This window comes from Panulirus ornatus, chromosome 16, assembly GCF_036320965.1.
Source record: "Panulirus ornatus isolate Po-2019 chromosome 16, ASM3632096v1, whole genome shotgun sequence".
NCBI classification, from domain to species: Eukaryota; Metazoa; Arthropoda; class Malacostraca; order Decapoda; family Palinuridae; genus Panulirus; species Panulirus ornatus.
In genome coordinates this window covers 14,613,320-14,639,103 of record NC_092239.1, presented here as the reverse complement: position 1 = coordinate 14,639,103, position 25,784 = coordinate 14,613,320, and the positions used below count along the sequence as shown (strand labels likewise).

Here is a 25,784-nt window from a genome sequence, read left to right as displayed (position 1 = left end):
ATAAGTGTCAACTCGAGCACCGAAGAGAGGAACATGGAGGTTCGACATCGAGGGTACGACCCCTTAGGTATGGTGGGCGTGCTTGGCCTTTGAACCTGACACTTAAGGGTCAGGTCAAAGGTTAAGCAGTTGTTATACCCAAGGATGATACCGTCCGTGTGCTGGTGGAGTTAGGTCATGGGCTGTACCCAAACCACACCAACAACCACCAAGTATAGGTTGTTCCCAAACCAAGTAGTGAGGGGCGTTCACAACACAACCGACAGTTACTTTAAGAGATTCTGAAGAGAACTTGCCTCCAGTCTTGCGGTTATAAACCCATCACCATCTTTGGCAGGTTGTTCGAGGCGGCGGAGCGAGGCGCATGGCCAGCCCTGGAGGTTGTGGTGGAGACAACGGAGACTCCAGTAGTCACCAAGTTACAGGAGACTTATCCGTCGGAGACCTGAAGACTCGAAATGGAAATTCCAACACCGGCACTGTGGTCGGGGACTGCGTCGTCGCTGGTGATGGTGGGAAGAGCCACGCCACTGCTGGTGTTGTTGGAGATGGTGGAGGAAAGGGTAGATCTCCAGACGGAAGCCCCATCATTCGTCTTCTCGTGTTGGGAGGCCCCGGCGTCGGCAAGTCAGGTGAGAATCAATTAGATTTTTTTTTTTTTATTTCCTTTTTCTTCACAGACGTCATCCCCCACTCCGTGCTCCAGCGACACCCACCCGACCAGGCTGCAGTACCGGAGGGAAATAAGGAGTGCTCACGGGGACGGGTTGCAGTGGGGGGATGGTTGGTCTTGTGTGTGTGTGTGTGTGTGTGTGTGTGTGTGTGTGTGTTTGTGTGTGTGTGTGTGTGTGTGTGTGTGTGTGTGTGGACATACATAGGTGTTACGGTACCCCGTAAGACGTGTGTTGGTGTGTGGGGTCAATGTAACGGTGAGTGACACGAGCGTGTGGGAGTGGTGTATACAAAAGGCAGGGCGTTGTGATCATACTGGTTCACGAATGGTTCTTCTGGGTGGATGGTTGTTACGGGTCGTTGGTCGTTATCCATAGCCGCAGTCAACATGTTCCCAAGAGCAAACAGCACTGAGAGACTTGACCCTCCCTTCATCTGACCTGATTTGACCTTTGGTCTTTGAGTGTCGTGTCCTTATTAATTTCTATATGAACTTATGTCACTGACCTTTCTTAACCAAACCCTAATTCAGCTGAAGCTGAGCTAATGAAGCTTGACCTGGATTACTCCGGTTTGACCTTATCTGACCTGACCGGCAGTCATATAAGTTAGCCTCACTAACTTGACCCCGACATGAACAATGAATTGATTAACTAAAAAGAAAAAAAAAATTACGAAAAAGAGTAAAAAAAAAACTGCTTTAGCAAATTCTACCTTGTGTTGACTTTTAATGGTTGAATGATGCTGTTCAATGTGAAGGCTTTAGCCGACCTGATCGGACCCAGCTTGAACCTATTTGACACTAATTAAGCTTAACTGATGATGAGAATCATCGTGACCGGACTGAATGAAGCGCATTCAAATGTGCCTCGACTTATTATCACCTGACGTGACCCAAATTGACCCAATTTGACCCAGATGTGCACAGGTATGAGACGGGTATGTACGCCTCCCCAACCTGGCTCATCCTCTTTAACCCACTGATCTGCGGGAAGTGGGCCACGCCCTTAGTACTCTCCACTCCCCCATCAGGTACTGTCTCTACCTCCCCCACCAGGTACTGGGTCTCCCTCCCCCACCAGGTACTGTCCACTCTCCCTCCTCAGGTACTGTCTCTACCTCACCCACCAGATACTGTCTCTCCCTCCCCCACCAGGTACTGGGTCTCCCTCCCCCACCAGGTACTGTCCACTCTCCCTCCTCAGGTACTGTCTCTACCTCACCCACCAGATACTGTCTCTCCCTCCCCCACCAGGTACTGTCCACTCCCCCACAAGGTACTGTCTCTCCCTCCCCCACCAGGTACTGTCCACTCCCCCACAAGGTACTGTCTCTCCCTCCCCCACCAGGTACTGTCTTTCCCTCCCCCACCAGGTACTGTCCACTCTCCCTCCCCAGGTACTGTCTCTACCTCCCCCACCAGGTACTGTTCACTCTCCCTCCCCAGGTACTGTCTCTACCTCCCCCACCAGGTACTGTTCACTCTCCCTCCCCAGGTACTGTCTCTACCTCCCCCACCAGGTACTGTTCACTCTCCCTCCCCAGGTACTGTCCACTCTCCCACCAGGTACTCGCTCTACCTCCCCCACCAGGTACTGTCCACTCTCTCACCAGGTACTGTCCACTCTCCCACCAGGTACTGTCCACTCCCCCACCAGGTACTGTCCACTCCCCCACCAGGTACTGTCCACTCCCCCACCAGGTACTGTCCTCTCCCTACCCCAACATGGGTTGTTCCCTCCCCAGCAAGTCTAAAAGTATATGTTCGATGACATCAAAGACGTAGACCACCATCTCTCTAAGTGATGTCACCGCACCCTCCAATGACTTCACCCCTTCCTTCACTGACTTCACCCCTTCCTTCACTGACTTCACCGCTTCCTCCAGTGACTTCACCACTTCCTTCGGTGACATCACCTCTATTGATATCACCACATCCCCGCAAGGGGAGCTCCCTCCTTGAGCGACGTCACCAAACCTCCTCCAGTGACGTCACCAACAACACACACACACACACACACACACACACACACACACAGCGTCGGTCCATTACACAGTGGCGTGGTGGCGGAGCTTGGCCCCTGGGGTACCGTACCGCCAGATATACTGCTGATGTCTGCCATAAGACGCCCTCCTGGCAGATGGGGACTCTGCTCTGGCCATGACTTGCGCCCTGCATGATGCCACGCCCGTGTGATGTGAGGTGCGCGCATGACACACACACATGATGTGCGCATAGAGGTATGGGCGCATGATGATGTTAGCGATGGCTCATAGTGCACGTATGCAAGTTGATGGAACCCATATAGAATAGCTTACACACACACACACACACACACACACACACACACACACAGACGCATAAGGGCCTCCGTGGTGTAGTGGTCAGCCGTTACTGAGGACCAGCCCGGGGTCGAGGACACATGGGTTCGAATCTTAGGGCATGGCAGTCTGTCCACAGCAAACTCAGGTGTTCATCTTCCTCCCCCTCGGGGCTGATCGATAAATGGGTGGCTCGCTGAGGCTCGTGTGTGTGTGTGTGTGTGTGTGTGTGTGTGTGTGTGTGTGTGTGTGTGTGCATAGTGATGGTACATAATTACAGATTAAGAGACGGGACAACACGAGTGTAAAATCATCTCCCCTTATCACACAGATAGTAAACACACACACACACACACACACACACACACACACACACACACACACACACACACACACACACCCACACACACAAACACCCACACACACACACACCCACACACACACACACACACACACGCACACCCACACACACACACACACACACACCCGCACACCCACACACACACACACACACACACACACACCCACACACACACACACACACCCACCCACACACACACACACACACACACACACACACACACACACACACACACACACACACCACTTTGATCCACCTGGAGCCGGTATGTACTCTGGGTAAGGAGGAATCAAGCTCCTCTGTAAAGAACCCGTAACGTTCCCATATGGTAGTGTAACATGGAGGTGTGACACGATGGTTTGTTATGTGTACACGTGAAGCACATGTCTAATGACGTGACTGGTGTGTGCAAGTGACCTGTGGCGTGTACATCTGACATGATGATATTGGCTTGTAGATATGGTGGCATTTGATGAGAACATGTGACGTGATGTGTCGTTAACACACGTAATGTGAATATATATATATATATATATATATATATATATATATATATATATATATATATATATATATATATATATATATATATATTATCCCTGGGGATAGGGGTGAAAGAATACTTCCCACGTATTCCTCGCGTGTCGTAGAAAGCGACTAGAGGGGACGGGATCGGGGGGCCAGAAATCCTCCCCTCCTTGTATTAACTTTCTAGAATGGGAAACAGAAGAAGGAGTCACGCGGGGAGTGCTCATCCTCCTCGAAGGCTCAGAGTGGGGTGCCTAAATGTGTGTGGATGTAACCAAGATGTGAAAAAAGGAGAGATAGGTAGTATGTTTGAGGAAAGGAACCTGGATGTTTTGGCTCTGAGTGAAACGAAGCTCAAGGGTAAAGGGGAAGAGTGGTTTGGGGATGTCTGGGGAGTAAAGTCAGGGGTTAGTGAGAGGACAAGAGCAAGGGAAGGAGTAGCAATACTCCTGAAACAGGAGTTGTGGGAGTATGTGATAGAGTGTAAGAAAGTAAATTCTCGATTAATATGGGTAAAACTGAAAGTTGATGGAGAGAGGTGGGTGATTATTGGTGCATATGCACCTGGGCATGAGAAGAAAGATCAAGAAAGGCAAGTGTTTTGGGAGCAGCTGAATGAGTGTGTTAGTGGTTTTGATGCACGAGACCGGGTTATAGTGATGGGTGATTTGAATGCAAAGGTGAGTAATGTGGCAGTTGAGGGGATAATTGGTATACATGGGGTGTTCAGTGTTGTAAATGGAAATGGTGAAGAGCTTGTAGATTTATGTGCTGAAAAAGGACTGATGATTGGGAATACCTGGTTTAAAAAGCGAGATATACATAAGTATACTTATGAAAGTAGGAGAGATGGCCAGAGAGCGTTATTGGATTACGTGTTAATTGACAGGCGTGCGAAAGAGAGACTTTTGGATGTTAATGTGCTGAGAGGTGCAACTGGAGGGATGTCTGATCATTATCTTGTGGAGGCTAAGGTGAAGATTTGTATGGGTTTTCAGAAAAGAAGAGTGAATGTTGGGGTGAAGAGGGTGGTGAGAGTAAGTGAGCTTGAGAAGGAGACCTGTGTGAGGAAGTACCAGGAGAGACTGAGTACAGAATGGAAAAAGGTGAGAACAATGGAAGTAAGGGGAGTGGGGGAGGAATGGGATGTATTTAGGGAATCAGTGATGGATTGTGCAAAAGATGCTTGTGGCATGAGAAGAGTGGGAGGTGGGTTGATTAGAAAGGGTAGTGAGTGGTGGGATGAAGAAGTAAGAGTATTAGTGAAAGAGAAGAGAGAGGCATTTGGACGATTTTTGCAGGGAAAAAATGCAATTGAGTGGGAGATGTACAAAAGAAAGAGACAGGAGGTCAAGAGAAAGGTGCAAGAGGTGAAAAAAAGGGCAAATGAGAGTTGGGGTGAGAGAGTATCATTAAATTTTATGGAGAATAAAAGGAAATAGCTGAATAAGAGAACAAAGAAGGGGACGAATAAATTTAGGAATATATTGTATTTATAACCAAATTTTTGACATTTTCTTCTGTATTGGAACAAATGAACCGATGTGCGCATGTTGACTGGTGGATACATATGTTGATGTTTGAGCAAAGAATGAAATATTTTCATGTGTTAAGGACTGAGCTGTTCATTCATCCACTAAATGAATGTAATACCTTATATAAGGATTTATATTCTTTTAATCTTTCCAGAACACCTTCAGTGTGATCTTCTCTTCCTCACTCCATCAGTATCCTTTGATCCTTCCTTCTGATCTCGTTAACTGCCTTCAAATCTCTCTCCCCCCCTCTCTCTCTCTCTCCCTTATCCTCACCTCCTTCAATTTCTCCTAATCCTTCGTTCCTTCTCTCTCTCTCTCTCTCTCTCTCTCTCTCTCTCTCTCTCTCTCTCTCTCTCTCTCTCTCTCTCTCTCTCTCTCTTTGATCGTACAGACTCAGTATTTTAACTGGTTCTCTCTCTCTCTTTCTCCCCCCGCAGCCATCACCGTCCGCTACCTCACCCGCCGCTTCATCGGGGAATACAAGTCCCAAGTGGGTGAGTTCTGGTGCCTTTGTGTTTGGCTTGGAACCTCTTGTTGGCGGATGCGACACCACACAGCTGTCACAGTGTAGGGCAGAGATTCCTCAAACCCAGGGTCGTGCATGAGGGTCGCATGATGGTTCTGGTGGTAATGTCTTGAGGGGGATGAAAGAGAACCCTTTTTGGGGGGGCAAAAATTATGAAATATGACTATTGTAATTACATACTTAAATTGGGGAATTATGAGAGAATGACGAGTATGATGAGAATGGGTGTGGATGAAGCAGCCTCCATGTATACTCAACACACACGAGCGAGTCACTCAACGCCTAATGCTGCTACTGGGAAGCCAAGTCACCCAGAGTGGAACGTGAAGCCTGGCGCCTCTCCCTCAGTGCTGATGTTGCCTCCTCCAAGGTGTTAGTGGCGTACTGGGGATATTTCAGACGTTAGTTAACAGAGACAAAGGTTATTTACGTGCATCTTGACCCGTTCAAGCTGTGAAGATGCCGTACTGATGTGGAGCAGGTCCTGTTTAGAGGGTGTGTGATGGTATGGCCTTAGACGGGAAGATATAGTCATTTGGTAAGAACATATGAATGACTGCTAACGGGGAAATGCCTCCACTTCCCCGTTCATGGTCATATACATATGCATCTCCACGAACGTTCGCTTGTTTTCCCCAGTTTCTGTAATTGGTGGACGTTTACGTGTGTCGTGTCTGTGTGTGTTTGAACGTTGGGTGGACAATATAACGTAGCGTTGCATAGTGTATATCTATATACCAGCCCTTTGCGTCACCAGGTCGAGGAAAAGATTGTGTTGCAGGGTCGCGATCAAAAGATGTCTTGGGGGACACTAGTGTTGCGTGTGAAACATATAACTTATAGAGGCTTTAACAGGTTACCCAGATGTCAGTCATGTCCCGTCAGTTAGAAGTCTCTTGTTAGTCCTTTCCGTCATAGACCTCCTCACTCACTACCGTCACTTAGAACCCTCAGTGATTTTAGTCATATGTCTTATTCATATGAGTGAGTTATCTCTCTCTCTCTCTCTCTCTCTCTCTCTCTCTCTCTCTCTCTCTCTCTCTCTCTCTCTCTCTCTGCCACGTTGGATAGAAACCATCAAAAATAGTTTTCCTCCGTGGACAACAGGCATGGAAGACTCAGTGATGTATTCCTCCTTCAAAACCTCCCGAGTTGTTGTGAGCACCGAGAGAAAACCGCCTTGACCAGTCGTGGGATCCAAGCCTTCAGCAGGTTGTGTGCGGACATCAGACACGCTACGGGATGATATCATCACACTGGAGAGCCCTCGGATCCTCCTGGATAAAGGTGTTTGTAGGATGTAAGACACGAGCCACCAGGAGGCGGTGGTGGTGGCTACGTGGGCATGCGGGCTTGCCTCGGTTTCCAAGAGCTCGCTGGTTCGTCCCGCGTCCAAATGCAGGCAGTGTGGACGCAGTCCTGGGGCGGGGCTGCGGGAGTAGACGACCCTTCGAAGTCCACTACGCCAGGTAGTGGACATCGAAGTTCCAAGATCACAGTTAAGGATCTGCAGTAAACACACACACACACACACACACACACACACACACACACACACACACACACACACACACACACACACACTCGAGCAAGCCAGTTCTTACCACTAGAGGCACAAATCCAAGAGAGAAAAGGATAGAGAGAGAGAGAGAAGAGGAGGAGGGGGTGTGGGAGGAGGGAGGGGGGGGTTGACAAATGCACAGTCAATAAAATTCAATTCGCAAAGCCCAAGTGAATTAGCCCTTAATTAGCGGACAAGCTCAAACAAGAAGGTTCAATTAGAAGCGAAATTACGAAATGCTTCAGTGTCCTGTGGGTAATTAGAAGGTAAAGCGATTCCAGGTCTGGCAGAGAGCCGACCATCCTTTCGCCTCGATGATGGAGTGAAAGTTGTTGATGAGAAGCGATGGAGAGGGAGGGAGAGAGGGAAGGAGGGAGGGAGGGAGGGAGGGGAAGTTGGCACTAGAGGGGGGAGGGGGGGTGCCCCCCGTCCTGAGACGTTCAAGGTGCCAGGCATGGGGGGAGGGGGGGATAGGAGGAGGAGGAGGAGGAGGAGGGAGGAGGGAGACAGGGAGAGTGGGTGTGGTTGGTGTCTAGAGCAAGGGAGAGAGAGAGAGAGAGAGAGAGAGAGAGAGAGAGAGAGAGAGAGAGCAAGCAAGCAAACTGCACTCTCAACGTACGTTGTTTGCGACCCAGTTTTGTCAACAGTGGTGTTGGCAGTAGCCAGCGATTTCCCTCCCTCAGTTGGGGTCCGAAGTAACGTGTCTCCCACAGCCAGACACAACCACTAATGCTGTGCACCTGCTGGACACAGGAAGATAAGGACTACCATGATAACCATAACTAAAAAGGGAGATAAACACATGTATTTATCAATATTTATCTGCATTGATATTCAAGCGAGATATGCATACTTAAACGAACGGGATATATATATGTATATATATATATATATATATATATATATATATATATATATATATATATATATATATATAGTTTGTGTGTGTGTGTGTAATCCCTTTTATGGTGCTCCAGTTGCTTTGAGGCTGCGCCGTACTCAGGAGCAGGGTAGCGTCGGACCCCTTAAGAAAGATGCGTTTCTCGATAAGGCTTTACCTCCGTTCCATCTGTTGACGATGATACGTTCTTAACGAAGCTAACGTCTCGCTGGCAATACTCACTTCATCAGGCGGAGTTCGGTAGCATCTCAGACGTATATATAAGAAATATGTAACCAGTTCGTCTTGATCTTGAAGGCCAAAGAATTTCTCTTCCTTATATAGAAAGCAAGTCCCACTGTGAATAGAATTTTGGAGAATTAAAAGTGGATGTTTTGAAGTTAAAAAAAAATTCGATTCCACGAAGGGCTTAGGTGGGTCTTTCCTGGAAGACTGGACGAGCGAGAGAACGCAGAAGGTGAGTCGAAGGTGGAGCCAGTGATAGACAAGGAGGAACTGAACGCCAAGACGAAGAACGTAGGACGAGGTGGAAAAAAAAATATACGAGGTCTAGGTTGGCTGTGGCTGTGAAAGAATGACTGTGGCTGTGAAAGAATGACTGTGGCTGTGAAAGAATGACTGTGGCTGTGAAAGAATGACTGTGGCTGTGAAAGAATGACTGTGGCTGTGAAAGAATGGCTGTGGCTGTGAAAGAATGACTGTGGCTGTGAAAGAATGACTGTGGCTGTGAAAGAATGACTGTGGCTGTGAAAGAATGGCTGTGGCTGTGAAAGAATGACTGTGGCTGTGAAAGAATGACTGTGGCTGTGAAAGAATGACTGTGGCTGTGAAAGAATGGCTGTGGCTGTGAAAGAATGACTGTGGCTGTGAAAGAATGACTGTGGCTGTGAAAGAATGACTGTGGCTGTGAAAGAATGGCTGTGGCTGTGAAAGAATGACTGTGGCTGTGAAGGAATGACTGTGGCTGTGAAAGAATGACTGTGACTGTGAAAGAATGGCTGTGGCTGTGAAAGAATGACTGTGGCTGTGAAAGAATGGCTGTGGCTGTGAAAGAATGACTGTGGCTGTGAAAGAATGACTGTGGCTGTGAAAGAATGACTGTGACTGTGAAAGAATGGCTGTGGCTGTGAAAGAATGACTGTGGCTGTGAAAGAATGGCTGTGGCTGTGAAAGAATGACTGTGGCTGTGAAAGAATGACTGTGACTGTGAAAGAATGGCTGTGGCTGTGAAAGAATGACTGTGGCTGTGAAAGAATGACTGTGGCTGTGAAAGAATGACTGTGACTGTGAAAGAATGGCTGTGGCTGTGAAAGAATGACTGTGGCTGTGAAAGAATGACTGTGGCTGTGAAAGAATGACTGTGACTGTGAAAGAATGGCTGTGGCTGTGAAAGAATGGCTGTGGCTGTGAAAGAATGACTGTGGCTGTGAAAGAATGACTGTTGCTGTGAAAGAATGGCTGTGGCTGTGAAAGAATGACTGTTGCTGTGAAAGAATGACTGTGGCTGTGAAAGAATGACTGTGGCTGTGAAAGAATGACTGTGGCTGTGAAAGAATGGCTGTGGCTGTGAAAGAATGACTGTGGCTGTGAAAGAATGACTGTTGCTGTGAAAGAATGACTGTGGCTGTGAAAGAATGGCTGTGGCTGTGAAAGAATGACTGTGGCTGTGAAAGAATGACTGTTGCTGTGAAAGAATGACTGTTGCTGTGAAAGAATGGCTGTGGCTGTGAAAGAATGACTGTTGCTGTGAAAGAATGACTGTTGCTGTGAAAGAATGGCTGTGGCTGTGAAAGAATGACTGTTGCTGTGAAAGAATGACTGTGGCTGTGAAAGAATGACTGTGACTGTGAAAGAATGGCTGTGACTGTGAAAGAATGACTGTGGCTGTGAAAGAATGGCTGTGGCTGTGAAAGAATGACTGTGGCTGTGAAAGAAAGGCTGTGGCTGTGAAAGAATGGCTGTGGCTGTGAAAGAAAGGCTATGGCTGTGAAAGAATGACTGTGGCTGTGAAAGAATGGCTGTGGCTGTGAAAGAATGACTGTGAAAGAATGACTGTGGCTGTGAAAGAATGACTGTGGCTGTGAAAGAATAACTGTGGCTGTAAAAGAATGACTGTGGCTGTGAAAGAATGACTGTGGCTGTGAAAGAAGTAGATCATTGATTCAGATTCTGAACTGTCACTCTTATGGTTTTCATTTGTCTAATTTCCAACGGGTTCTATGAAGGGCGATTAGATTCCTCAGGAAGGGTTGGATCCCCCGCACCCAACACTGTTGTGCTTCCGCCATCTTGAGGAAGAGGAGGAAACTATTGACACGACTACAGCAGCCCCTTGGTTATTAAGGAGGTGCACAACCCCATGATATTAGGGTACATATTTGGATATCGAGGTAGAAATATGGTTATCAAGGTTGATATTTGGATATGAGAGTAGATATTTGGATACGAGGGTAGATATTTGGATATGAGGGTAGATATTTGGATATGAAGGTAGATATTTGGATATCGGGGTAGATATTTGGTTATCAAGGTTAATATTTGGAAATGAGAGTAGATATTTGGATATGAGGATAGATATTTGGATATTAGGGTAGATATATGGATATGAAGGTAGATATTTGGATATTAGGGTAGATATTTGGATTTCAGGGTAAATATTTGGATATTAGGGTAGGTATATGGATATGAAGGTAGGTATTTGGATATTACGGTAGATATTTGCATATCAAGGTAGATATTTGAATATAAGGATAGGTATGTGGTTATTAGGGTAGATATTTGGTTATCAGGGTAGATATTTGGTTATCAGGGTAGATATTTGGATATCAGGGCTTTGAAATCTGGATATGAGGGGGTTTGATGTTGGACACTAGGGTTGATATTTGGACACTTGATTCGATATCTTGACATCAAGGTTGACATCTGCTTCTGATGAAGTCGTCTCAAACGTGCCTGTGTATGACGTCATGATATCGGCAATCGGGAACCATCATTGGCTCACATTTCCTTCAGGTGTGTGTGTGTGTGTGTGTGTGTGTGTGTGTGTGGTGTTACTTGCATGTCAAGCGACACGTAGGAGTCATCACACATCTGGTGAGGCGACTGTTTCCCCACCTCCTCCTCCTCCTCCTCCTCCCAGCCCGTCTGGGTTGGCGCAAAACTCGACCACCACCACCACCACCACCGTCCCGGAACCCTACTAGGCCAAGGACGTGCCTCAAACCCCCTCTAAAGAGAGGCATCAAAACTGAGAGAGAGAGAGAGAGAGAGAGAGAGAGAGAGAGAGAGAGAGAGAGAGAGAGAGAGAGAGAGAGAGAGAGAATCTTAATGACTTCTGAGAATTCTTGCGAAGAAAAAGAAAAAAAGAGTTAGGCTCGTGAAATGGCAGAGTTTGTGAGTATGTTAGTAAGTTTCTAGATGTGTGTGATGTGTAAAATGTGTCGGGTAGAAAGTATGAGATATACACCACACATGAAAGACGTGCCAATGTTTATGGATAGAAAGTATGAGATATACACCACACATGAAAGACGTGCCAATGTATATGGAGAGAAAGTATGAGATATACACCACACATGAAAGACGTGCCAATGTTTATGGATAGAAAGTATGAGATATACACCACACATGAAAGACGTGCCAATGTATATGGATAGAAAGTATGAGATATACACCACACATGAAAGACGTGCCAATGTATATGGATAGAAAGTATGAGATATACACCACACATGAAAGACGTGCCAATGTATATAGATAGACATAACAGCTATAGACGGAGGTCTTCTCGTCAAATGTAAATCACCAGCGAAAGTAAAACATACATGATTGCTAGATGGTATTTGCGAATGGCACATATTGTAGGTTGTAGACCTGTAAGAAGGACACACACACACACACACACACACACACACACACACACACACACACACACACACACACACACATGCACACACGCATATCATCCCTGTACACTACAAACTGGTTAATACAAACAAAACCATAACGGATCCAGACACAGACAAATAGTTGGTGCGCAGTTTGTTGTTTGGCGAGTCGTGTGTGTGTGTGTGTGTGTGTGTGTGTGTGTGTGTGTGTCCAGAACAGAATCTGAAAATGCGTTTTCATGTTCTTTCTTCAGCGACTGTTACCCTGTTTACTAACATCAGATTTTGAGCTTTCGCTTCAGTAGCCGGGATCTAAAGTAACTGCAACATAAAAGGTTTCAAAAAGAAATGAGATTTATCAGCATTAGAAATACGACACGTTAGTGTTATTCTTTTAAAAGAGACGTAAAATACGTTTGTGGGTTTGCAAATATTACGTGGGTTTTGGAGGCCCCTGGCTAATATACGCACACCATCCATTATGTCTGCCAGGCACAGGACGGAAGTAATGGGTTTTTGGAACGAGTAAACTGTGAGTTGTACAGTCGTATGTTAAAGGGATACGAGCATTGAAGGTGACAAAAATTCAAAGGTAAAAGATCTGTATCTTGAGAGTGGGAATGTTTTAATCACATTATAATTAATGATGTATGAGTATACACCGCGATGGACCACCTGGAACACAGAGACGCTTGTCTCCACAACCTAACGTGCTAATTGCTGTTGAGGAGTTTGTTTTGGCTTCAGTGTCTGGAACCTGTTGTCTTGGCGTCTGTCTAAGGCAACTTGTAGCAATACGTTATAATATATCTTTCCTATGTTGAACATGCTCAGTCAGCCTGTTGAACAAGAACAATACGAAGACCTCACACAAGACGAGATCCGCGTGTCATCAGATCTAAATGTAGAACAGGATCATATTTCCCCGCTGCTCCAGAGGAGGAGAATGTACGTTAACACAGGAGTCACCAGCTTAAGACTCCACCACAATGGCCTTCCTCCCACACCACGACATTTGTTAAGAAACTGAAGAATACGACCATCTGCCTGAGGTTAGAAAGGCTACCTGTGGAATACAAGATTTAGAGAAATCGAGAAAGCCTTAGAGGACTTAAAACCAACCGAATTGGTTATGCAAGCTTGAATGCTTCGCGGAACACGAGAAATGAACTGGCTAGCTCTCTTGCCAAGCATAAGGAAATGTTTTCCACTCTTACTTCCTTGTGGCACAAGACTCGTGTAGGTGGTAGAGTGGTAAACAGGTTGTCCATCTTCACTGTTGTATAATAGAATCACCACAAGAACGCCCCGTCGATAAACTTTGTACTGAATTTCGTCGTAACACATTTCCGTGTTCTCGTACGTAAAATTGTTTTCATTTGCGTAATTGCCTGTCTTTAATTTCGTTTTGACGTGGGTGTTACATGTGTGTTAGTTCATACTTGTTGAAGGTAAGTTTATATTGAATTTATGTGTTGTTGATTGGTCAGTTAGGATTTTCAATGTATGTATGGATCATGGTGAAGTGCCTGATGATTGGTGGAATGCTTGTATAGCGCTACTGTATAAAAACAATAGGGATAAAGGTAAGCGTTCAAACTGCAGAGGTATAAGCCTGTTGAGTGTACGTGGTAAGTTGTATGAGAGGGTAGAGACTGAGAGGGTGAAGGCATGTACAGAGCATCAGATTGAGGAGGAGCAGTGTGGTTTCAGAAGTGGTAGAGGATGTGTGGATCAGGTGTTTGAATTGAAGAATATGGGAGAGAAATACTAAGAAAACAAATGGATTTATATGTGGCATTTATGGATCTGGAGAAGGCATATTATACGGATGATAGAGATGCTTTGTGAAAGGTCTTAAGGTTGTGTGGGAGTAAAGCTTTTAGAAGCAGAGTTTTTATCAAGGGTGTAAGGATATGTATGAGTGGGAAGAAAGGACAGTGAGTGATTCCAAGAGAAGGTTGGTCTGCGGCAGGAGCGTGTGATGTTTCCATGGTGGTTTGATTTTTGTGTGGCTGGGGTAGTGAGGGAGGTCAATGCGAGAATCTTGGAGGAAAGGGCGAGTTTGCAGTCTGCAGAGGACTGGGGGGCTGGGAAGTAGTAACTCAGTTGTTTACCGACGATACAGCTCTGGTGGTAGATTCGAGTAAGGATCTGCAGAAATTGGTGACTTGAGTTTGGAAAATTGTGTGAAAGGAGGAAGTTGAGAGTACATGTGAATAACAGCAAAGGTATTAGATTCAGCAGGGCTGAGGATTAGGCTAGTTAGAGTTTGAGTTTGAATAAAGAAAAAATTATAGGAAAGTGAAGCGTTTTAGATATATAGGAGTAGACATGATGGCGAGTGGAACAATGGAAGCGGAAGTGAGTCACAGGCTGGGCGAAGGGCGAAGGCTCTAAGAGCACTAACGAATGTGTGGAGAGAGAGGACGTTGTCTGGGAGGGCAAAAAATGATATGTTTGAATGTATAGTAGATCCAACAATGTTATATGGATGCAAGGTATGGGGCAAAGATGAGGATATGCAGACGAAGGTGGAAGTGTTTGAAAATAAATGCTTGAGAACAATATATGGCGTGAGGTGGTTTGATCGAGCATATGAAATGTTTAGAGAGATGTGTGGTAATAAAAAGAGTGTTGATGACATAGCTGAAGAGGGTGTGTTGAAATGGTTGGACATATGGAAAGAATGAGAAGGGGAGAGGTTAACAAAGAGGATATGTGTTAGTAGTGGAGGGAATATATAGGGTAAATCAAATTGGAGATGAAAGAATGGAGTGAAAAGATTTTGAAATTGGAACATTGTGGTATACATGGGTCGACGTGGTTAAAGAACTGAACTAGGGCACGTGAAGCGGACAGGATAAGCCATGGAAAGGTCTGTGGGTCTTGGTTGTGGATAGAAAGCTGTGGTTTTGTGCTTTGCACATGACAACTGGAGAATGAATGCGAGCGAATGAGGCCTTTCTTCTATTCCTGGCGTTACCTCGCTAACGCGGAAACGTTTACAAAGAAGAAGGAAATTTGGGCGGGGCTTTACAAAGATAGGAAGAAACTGGATTTTAGAGGCTTTCAAATTAACCAGGTCGCGTTTGTCCTATTGAGATATCCAGTCGAAGTGTGAGGAAGTTGTGTCGAGACGAGACCCACACGAAGCAAGAGAGGCTAGAGCAGATTTTTTTGATGGCAGTGGAAGATTGTTCAAGCAGTGTAGCGTCATCAGCATACGAGTGCGTTTGGTTATATGTTGGAAACATTTACTGTTGTTGATAGGGAAAGTGGGAGGGCTTGATCCATGAACAGCCACGAAGGTAGATCGGCCAAGGGAGGAAGCTAAGATATGAGAGAGCAAAAGAAGGCGAGGGAAGTCCAAATAGGGGAGCTTGGAGGTGAGACCTGAATCGTACGTACCGTCACTATCATGATATATTGAGGACAGACCCAAAGGACTATCAGCATTCCTACAGAGATGACCAGAAATGAGTAAGAGATAGGAAAGATATCACCAGTGGATTGTCTCTTGCTTCTAGATGCGAAAGACATCACCAGTGGATTGTGTCTTGCTTCTAGATCCGAAAGACATCACCAGTGGATTGTGTCTTGCTTCTAGATCAGAAAGGGAAATTCTTTGCAATGAATCCACGTATTACATATCATTTGATTACTTCTTTATTACTTAAAAAGGGTTCAAGGATTTCTCTTCTGTGAACTATGGGAGTTTCCACTTGATAGCGAATGTAATCATTCTATTATTGGTACCTGGAACTTCCTGATAAGGAAGAATGCTATATTGTATCGTGGGTTAACTTTAGTATTTCGCTTTTAATGTCAAGGTTCGGCATAACGACCATAGTCGTGGCCCACGCAATGGTGTGTAATTTCCATTTTCGTTTTTATTATGGACACTTATTTGTGTAGGTCTTTTAAAGGTGTCTCATTATCTCTTATGTCTGGAGATATTACGGTTTGTGCTTAGGACGTGAGTATTTCAGATACATGGTACGTCTTTGTTTTGATATTTGAGGTTAGGGTAGAAAGTTTATAATGGAATGATGTCCATGTATGTTAAGTAATACTGTAGACTAGTTGTGGAGAGTTATCATAATATCCCGCCTTATATCTCTCTACTTTTCCATGGCTGCAATTCCACTCCTTTGTTCTCCCTCACCTATCCTTCTCTTTTGCTGTCTCTTCCGTCCCATGTTTTACTCTCTCTTGCTTCTCCATTTCTCGTTCCTCAACCTTATTCGACCTATCTTCCCTCTCCTAATCTTTCTTTTAGCCTTCTATTTCTATTTCTCCTGTTCATTGAAAAATCAACCTTATTACCATCTCTTCCACTTCCTTCCTACTTCCACCCTTTACTCCACCTTCTTCCCCTCCCATTTCTCTCTCTTCCTCTTGCCATTCCTCCCCCTTAATCATACGCCTTTCTCGTGGTTCGGATCATGTCAGAAAAGATGAATGACGAAGAGTCTCAGAAAACTTCCCATTTTCCTGGAAAACACTCGTCTGTTGGTGGCTGGTGTGTGTGTGTGTGTGTGTGTGTGTGTGTGTGTGTGTGTGTGGGGGGGGGGGGGGGGGGGATGAGAGAGCATATCTGGAATCCTTGGACCGCCGGTGTGGAAGCGTTCTGGAAAGAATCACTCGGGGACCGCTGGAGTACAACTGGAACTTCTTAATTAGTTTAAGGTCCTCTTGGAGATCTGCAGGACCGCTGGATATCTGCGCTTGAACACCGTTGTCCGTAATAAGCTCTTCTGAGAGGCCGCCTAGAACATAACTGTAGATGCACCAGAGAGATCTGGAGGTCATCTCTCTCTCTCTCTCTCTCTCTCACACACACACACACACACACACCTGGAAAGCTTGGATCAATATAAATTCCTCTGGAAGGCTCTTACGCCCAATTGGGTTTCATCTTCAACACATGGGTCAGCGTCGATACTGGGGTTCTCAGAAGTCCAATCTCTAATGAAGAATTTGCTGTTTACCTTCAGTTCAACAGATGTTTCAGTTGCATATCATTAACTGGCATACTCATGGGTGTGTGCAAGCCAGTTCACGACGCGCAGTTTCAACATTTGTTGAACTAATGGTAGGGTGAACTCTGTCTTAAAGTCAGGACTTTTTAATATACTGTACTTAAGCATTTTCCTTGAGAGAGTTGTTGAATTTCCCTGGAAGTCCTGGAGGAAAAAAAGAGGAGAGGAAAAAATGTCGAAAAAGATGTTCCTGGAAAAGAGAAAATAAACGTTTGAAAACGTCCTCCTTTTTGTCATGTGATGTCTCCCCCCGTCGGGGAAAAAAAGGATTGCTGGTTCGCTAAAGCATGAGACAAAACGCTACGGGTTCAGTGAAGTGGGAGTGAGGGAGGAACATAAGGGAGGATTGAACATGGGGATCAGACATAACAGGACAACTGATGGTCCTTGACGAGGGTATCCGCTTGCCAGATCTAACTTGTGGCAGAAAGAGGATAGTAAAGCAAGAGGTACCTCGCCACCTCTCCTTCCGGCTCAATTGCCAGCGGGGAAAGAAAATGCGAAGAAACACCAAGTTATAAAGAGCACGTATACTATCATGGAAATTACATCGGAAAGTGTGAACGGGAGAATGTTCACAGCTAGTTATACACAGACGGCTGCACTACAGCCAACTGGACTCTGACCAAGTGAGGGAGATTCAGACGTCTCTCCTTGAATCAGGATCATTTACTGATGACAGATGTTAGTGAGGCATTCCTCTTCCTCTGATCTGAAGGTTCTGACTGTCTTTGAATTTACCAAATTTGAAGGTGGTATATGCCAAACGTCCTACCACTGTCTGCCTACATTTCCCCAACGTCTTCCTCTTACCTTGTTCTTCCTGGTTGCTGAATCTCCGTGTACAGCGAGGGCTCCCCGGCCTATCTTCACCTGGTGCACGTCTATCAACATAGGTGTGAGAGTATCGTAGTTATACCATTTGGCACAGGATCAACAGTTGAATATTCATCGGAAGGGAACCTTTTCCTAGTACCATCGTTCGAGAATTGAATGATTGGTTTTACACACCACGTACCATGGGTAGAAGACCAGGCTATCACCATTGGTGTGTGTACTACGGGTCGGGAAGTGTAGACAAGTCTTCGCTTCTTATGTTGTCGAAATCATACAGAATTCTGAACACTTCTGTTAGACATCCTCGGGTCTGCGTTATGTTTTTGTTCAGAGGAAATAAAGGTGGACTAGAAAGATTGTTTGTGAGGAGGGATTGTGAGGAGGGATAGTGAGGAGGGATGTTGAGGAACGTTTGTAAGAGGAGTAATTTTGAGGTGGAAAGTGCGAGGGCCAATTTTGGGGGAGGATGGATTACGATGGAGGATTGTGAGGAAGGATTATGATTTAGGATTGTGAGGAAGGATTATGAAGGAGGATTGTCAGGAAGGATATTCTCCAGTAAGTAAGGATTTCGATGATCATGTAAAGAAGAATTCCAAGGACATTTAGGAAGATTTTGTTACAATAACCTAATTTGAGGCATAGCATGGTTATTTGATTGTACGAGTTACAGTAAAAAATTGTGAATCGATATTGTTGAAAATAAGTACTATAAAAAAAAATCTTTTGATGGCTTGGAAGAAGGGATTGTTCAAGAAGGATAAATTTACACGAATGGAAAGGCATGGGTCTTAGCAGTACGAGGAGGCATCACACTATTCGAGGTGAAGCACCTGAGCATCAAGCAGCAGTGTATGAGTGTAGGGTTGTGAGTATCGTCGCTCATAACGTCAAGTATTGTGAGTCATCATTGCAATGCCAGTGGTTCAGAACTTGGAAAAAAAATGGCGACTTTGACGTCCCGGTTCTTAAAGGAAGACCTGTTGGCCACTGGATGTGAGAACTGTGTTGTAACAGTCCTAGTTCAGGAGATGCGCAACGGTGAACTGTGAGGGGCAGATTTCCCTCTGAGTCCTACGCTTCAGCCTCGAATTTGTGAGTCGCAGTTGTTCAGATTTATGCAGGAAGCTGTGTGTGTGTGTGTGTGTGTGTGTGTGTGGGTGGGGATGGTGGAGGAGGGAGACTTGTTACCAGAGCTGTGAAGTAATAATTTTGCGGAGCCGATGTCTTGAGGCTGATCGCCTTCGGCCGCTTTAATCAGCGCCGTCTCTCACGTGTCTTAATGAAAAGGTTGAGCCGAGGCCGAAATACGGCTCCTCCATCCCTCTAATCATGGATCAAAGACCATCTCGGGAGGTGTGTGTGTGTGTGTGTGTGTGTGTGTGTGCTCGCTGTTCCCATCCTATACAGAAGGTTTTTGCATCTGTTCCAGATGGATATGCCGACGGTGTATCCTTATTCCCTTCTCATTTAATCGAACAACTGGACACAAAAGAGAGGACGAGAAACACCCATTTTGGGATTCTCTGACGTGAGATATCCAAGAGCATTGTGAGGTTACTTACTGGGAAATGGAAGAGGGAGGTGTGATGAATATAATCACATGGCCAGTTACCCAAAATATTAAGAAAATTGAAACATAAGAAAAGATGGATAAATATATAGACAGATAGACAGCGATAGAGGCAGAGCTAGCTGCAATAAAGATAGAAATAGAATAGGGAGATAAAGACAGAGATAACGATAGTGTGACTGATCCCCAGAAGGTGTGGCTCCCAACTTACATTCGGAAATTACAACCTACTGCTACGACAGGCATGGAAGACTTTGTATAATATCATCTCTGAAATCCAAAGGTGCGAATTGCACAAAAAGAGAAAACACTTTCAACATCTGGAGCCCAAGACTCTTCACCACCTCGACTGCTACTATCAGACACAGTATAGGATGCACAGTAGAGAAGTTCAAGAGTGCGCTGGACAAGCACTTACAAAGTGTACCTGACCAGCCAGGCTGTGGGAGGCTATGTGGGCCTGAGGGCTGCGGCTTCCAACAGCTTGGTCGACCAACGACCCATTACAGCAAGCAGCTTCGGCTCAGCCCGCGTTGCGGGGTTGAAGACCCCCTTAAGACTTCACTAGGCATGGAGAGAGAGAGAGAGAGGCAGACTTTACGACAAAGATGGAGACAGAAGCATTGCGATACTTAAAGAGGGATGGAAAAATACTAGGAGAGACAAAACCATGGCAAGAGATAAAGAGATAAAGAAGAAACAGAGGGATGAAAGAATGCTAGGAGTCTATAAACAAGGTACAAAAACACTTCTCCAGAAAGTCACCCACATGTGTCATAAGACTTAACCCAAAATTCATTCCTCTCCCATTTCAAACTATGCCTTATCCTGTCCCACCTCTTCCTCTTCCCCTCTAAACACCCTATCAGAAATACATGGAAATCGAAAAACTTATCTCTTCATGGCTCATTAGGTCTTGTGCACATTCCGTTTGGAAATGCATAAGAGATAAGGGGCAAATGAGAAGGTAGGGGTAAAGGGAGAGGTAGGGGCAAAGGGAGAGGTAAGGGGTAAAGGGAGAGGTAGGGGGTAAAGGGAGAGGTAGGGGTTAAGGGAGAGGTGAGGGGCAAGTATCACGACATTCTTTTGAATTAGGTGTGGAGGTAGCGCTGGTGGCTAGAGCCGTGGGCTGGCTTGTTTGTGTCTTATTGAGAGGGAGGAGGAGGAGAAGAAGGATGAAGAGGAGAAGAAGAAGAAGAAGAAGAAGAAGAAGAAGAAGAGGAAGAGGACAATGAGGAGGAAGGTAGTGGGATGGATATGGAGCGAGGCAGAGGGAGGTGATGAATGAAGGATGAAGGAGGGAGTGGAGGGTGAGGAGAGAGCCTTCGTACTCTTCTCGTTCTCACCTCAACCACTTACATTACCCACAGACAGACGTAGACCGTAAACAAGAAAATCGAGTCATGGACCAGTAAGCCTTGTGTTACCTGTTTCTTCGTTTGTGCTTCTACTTTCTCTCTATGTCTGAGAGCAGTTGAAAGAGAGAAAGAGAGAAGAATGTGGGAAACGTACAAAGGGAAGACATGAAGTGCTGAAGAAGGGAATGACGGACTGAAAATCCAACTGGTGAAGGAGATGAACGGGTCAGTTTTAAAAGATGTGTGGGAAATAAAAGCAAGTGAGGATTATCAATAGGAAGAGACTGTTAGTGAGAAAAAAAACATGAAAAAAGGTAAAAAACTTTCACAAGAAGACCCCGAGTAATGAGTAACATTTAAAAGAAACACTAATCAGTGAAAGATATTTACCAGGAGAAGCAAACACATTGATTTATCAGAACTTATCAACAAGTAACATGTGCAAAGAAAATACATTACATAACACACACTGACGAGGTTATTGCCAAGAAGCACTATGAAATAAACCGTAGCTGACTAGATATTACGAACGAGTTTCTTGGCCACAAAAATCGAACGCGGGTCTCTACTGCGTTCGAAATCCGGGCTAGCAAACCTGTCCTCCTCGTATTACAATTAGGTGAAATATACGAGGTTCTGAAGCTGTATATTTTGTACTCGACAGATATTCTTTTGTTCTGAAGTTCACATTGGAGCAGCGAATATACGGATTATACACAGTGATTAACATTAAATTTCCTTCACGCCGCCGTTGTCCATTCTATAGGCCTACGTTAACTGTCTGAATGACATTATTCCATCAGGAGAGAGAGTTGTCAAACCGTAGCTGATGGTCAGAGTCGGGTACTAAAAACTGTAATACTGCCAGTATGGTCAAAACAACCAATTAGACTTTTGGGACGAAATATACCACAGCCACTGAGAAGATGCGATTAGAGGCAACTAAACCAATAAGGAATACTGATACATAGATCATAGGGAATGAATGAGAAGCACTGATAGGATAGATAGGCTAGGAAAATGTATACCATCCAATGAGAATCACCCATTTCGATATATCACCCAATGAGAATCACCCATAAAGATGTACCAACCAGTAAGAATCACCAGAGAAGAACGTCCGAGCCAATGTAAATCACTAGGAAGATATACCAACCCAAAAACCATAGCTGAAGTGAGACAGCTGAGGAAGTCGGTGTGTTTCTAGAGCCTCTTAGTACCCTAAATACCTGGAGCCTGGAAAGTCTGCCGTCCTGAGAGCCTTAGAACCACCAGCACATAGAAACCCACCATCGCAGAGTCTTATGCCACAGGTTAGGTTAGGTTAGGTTGGGTTAGGTTTAAACGTACCTTGAGAACACCTAACCTTGAGCTCCAAGAGGAACCTAAGAAAGACGAGAGCCTAGCCGGTATCCGAGCGCGGCTGCCGAGAACTCTGGAAGACAAACCCGAAGCCGTGAACGTGGGAGAACTCAAAGAGCCTCGAAACACCCGAGCCCCATCAGACCCTAAGCACTTCGAGCGCTAATCGCTTTAAATCTTGAGTAGCTTGATGGTCGCGTCACGTGGCAGGAGCCGATCAGCGGGAGGGGGGGATGACACCAAGGCCAGGCTGTCCTTGGAAAGGGCGGCTTCTGCTGGAGGCTAATGGTGGTTGCGGTCTCACACACACCTCTTCAAAGATGTGTACATGGTGATCACTACGTCATTGGGTACATGTATTCAAGCCAAGAGGTAAAGTGATCTCTCTGAGGTGTGTGTGTGTGTGTGTGTGTGATTGCCAATTTGTACTGCACAGAGAGAGAGAGAGAGAGAGAGAGAGAGAGAGAGAGAGAGAGAGAGAGAGAGAGAGAGAGAGAGAGAGAGAGAGAGAATTTCACACTCGTGTGGCTTCATCTTTTGAATTATCTCTACTATCATACAGCTCCTTAAACTTCTGTGTGAGGTTTACATTTAGAATTTTCCTTATTCAGTTTAGTCCATTTATCCACTACTCTTACAGTACATAGAAGTAGTTCTTTCCATCATTTCCTTCAAGTTTCTTCTATAATTTCATGTTGTTGCTTGAATTTGTTCTATCATTGCAGCTCTCGAAAAACCGTTCACTTTCCCCTATCATCAAACTGATTTCAAACCTGAAGGTCCTAATCTGTTCATCCCTCACGCTTCTCTTTATCATAGTCGGGAATTATATGGGCTCTCGCCTTTTCCCGTAATTCAGCACCCTGAATTCAGGTACTGTGTTTTGTTGCCCTCCTCTGGACTTCCTCTAATAGTTCCTTGCCCTTCTTTAAGTGCGGTAACCAAACATGAGAAGAATATTCTACTTTTGGCCTAACGTGGCTTGTGAACAGCTTGCTGAATATTTCCTTATCTGTAAACGTGAACGCTATTTCAACATTTGCCAGCAGACAGTTTACCTCTTAAATTCTTCTTCTAAAGTGGGACTGTAGGCGAGAGGTTGGGAAGGATCTCTGCAGCTTATTTCCTACTTGATGATATCTATATTGAGGCCATCTCTCACTGTGTCCCAGACTCGTTACATTCCATGTATTCTGGGTGAGGCTGTCTCTTCCCCGGCTGGTTAAGCCCAGCTGCATTGCTCGTGGGCTTAGGGAAATGTGAGGATAGATGAGTTATATTGAGGGTTATCCCAGGTCCTCACAGACACAGATGATATCACCCACACCTATAGCGCTACGCAAGGGTTCTCGTAATATTCCAGACACCAGTTCACTGGAGACCACAGAGGAATATAAGAAAGCTTTTATCAACCATGTCTTTATATATATTGATTAGAAACGTAGGTTAGTATTACCATCCTTCAGCAGAAGACCTCGTCATAGACCATCAGGTCTTCTTTTACCTGGCTCTCCAATGTTCTGTCTTCCACCAGATAACCTCGTCATAGACCATTAGGTCTTTTGAGAGCCAGTTACGCGAGTCCCAGCATCAACTATCCTAACACACAACCAGATAGATAGACATAGAGAGAGAGAGAGAGAGAGAGAGAGAGAGAGAGAGAGAGAGAGAGAGAGAGAGAGAGAGAGAGAGAGAGAGTTCCGTGTTTCCACAAGGTCACCAGCCTACACGGAAGTTCCCAATATTGTCGGCGGTCGTAGACATACCCCAACACCATCTTAGTTGAGGCTTCCGCGGTGTCTCATCAACTCTTCGGTTATATGAAAGTCTTCTTATGAATACATATAAGAATGGAGGAGGCTCTCATCATTCATGGGAAGAGAGGTGGCTGAAATTGGCTCCCTCCCCCGACACCCTCGTGAGACCTAGCGACATCAACCCAGCAACAAGACGGGCGAGGCCATTTCCGTGTCACTGACCTTTGGAAAAAAAAAGGGGGAAGCCGTCTGTTTTCAGCGTCTCGGACGTAATGTCAATGAGATACGGATATAATTATCGTGGCGCCAGATAACGTTCTTGTACTCTTTCGGATGAACGAAGGAAAGGAAACTAAGGTACTTGTGTGTACATCGAAACACGTACACACACACACACACACAGACAAGCATATATATATACACATACTTACCACATACACACACACACTTTATATTTCCGTGTAGAGGTGGTGCGTTTTGCCCTATGCTACAGCACACATCTGTAAAAAAAGTAATTATATAACAAAGAAGTGAGTTCTATTTTTTTTCTTGTATTGCTTGCTGAGACTTGAACAACCCAGTGTCTTCAATAATGAACCTTTCGCTGAACTCTTAGAATCTCGACGGAGGCTTATGTGGTGGTAACTCTCTCCATTATCACTTGAATTGTCATCATCATCATCATCAAGTTATCATCAAGTTATCATCATTATCATCATCAAGTTATCATCATCATCATCATCAAGTTATCATCATCATCATCACTTGCAATATATCACGACCAATACCTTTAGTGTCACAATCATCAACTCATATCGTCATCCACTATCACCTCATTTTTCCCCCGTCGCTATTATTGGTACATTACCATCACCACAAACCATCATCACCAGCTTTCACCATCGTCACTGTCTGTGAAAACCATCACCATCCATTCCCTTCTTCTGTTCGTAGGCCAGTCACAGCGTTTTGTATGACAAATCGGAATCACATTACATAGCCTCGTAGGCAGTGATTTTCCTGCGTGTTTCTTCCACTGCGTCTTCTAGGCAGGCAAAACGACACTGTGACCAAATAGAAACCAAGCGGTGAGTTGCAGTAACCTCCCCGGGTATCAGAAACGTTGGGAAGGGTCCCGGGTGAAGAAGGATTTGGGAACTTCATTATGCTCATTCTTTTAGGAAGTGATTGTCGAACAACTGGATCAAAACATTGGATATTTCTAACACTGTGTAGCTACCGTGAATGTTGACGTAGTGGTGGTAACTGCAGCAGTTCACAGAGACGTAGCTTGACATCCTCGAGCAGTGGACTTGAGTGGAATCTCAGAACGAGGGACTGTTCCTCTCCGCCCATAGCGACAGATTTACTAGCTGCCGCCTTTATCATCTCGTCTCTGGGTATGTTGATTTGGAACGTGGGTCCCCATGACCATCCTCCGGCAGATAGCCATCGTCACAGGCCATCAGGTCTTGTGTTATCCGATTCTTCTCTGTACAGTCTACCACCACATAACCTCGTCACAGACCCTAAGATCTTCTGTTATGTGACTTTCC

General features: G+C 45.2%; 1 protein-coding gene across 3 annotated transcripts in view; it reads left to right on the top strand.

Moving 5' to 3' along the window:
• The window catches only part of LOC139754165 (uncharacterized), a 249,555-nt gene that overhangs the window by 203,089 nt on the left and 20,682 nt on the right, over nucleotides 1-25,784 (top strand). For all 3 annotated transcript variants that reach the window (XM_071671337.1, XM_071671336.1, XM_071671335.1), the window contains exons 2-3: nucleotides 338-632; nucleotides 5,859-5,915. In XM_071671337.1, the coding sequence (XP_071527438.1) occupies nucleotides 365-632; nucleotides 5,859-5,915 (325 nt within the window). In that variant the 5' untranslated portion in view covers nucleotides 338-364. The remainder of the gene's footprint in view (nucleotides 1-337; nucleotides 633-5,858; nucleotides 5,916-25,784) is intronic.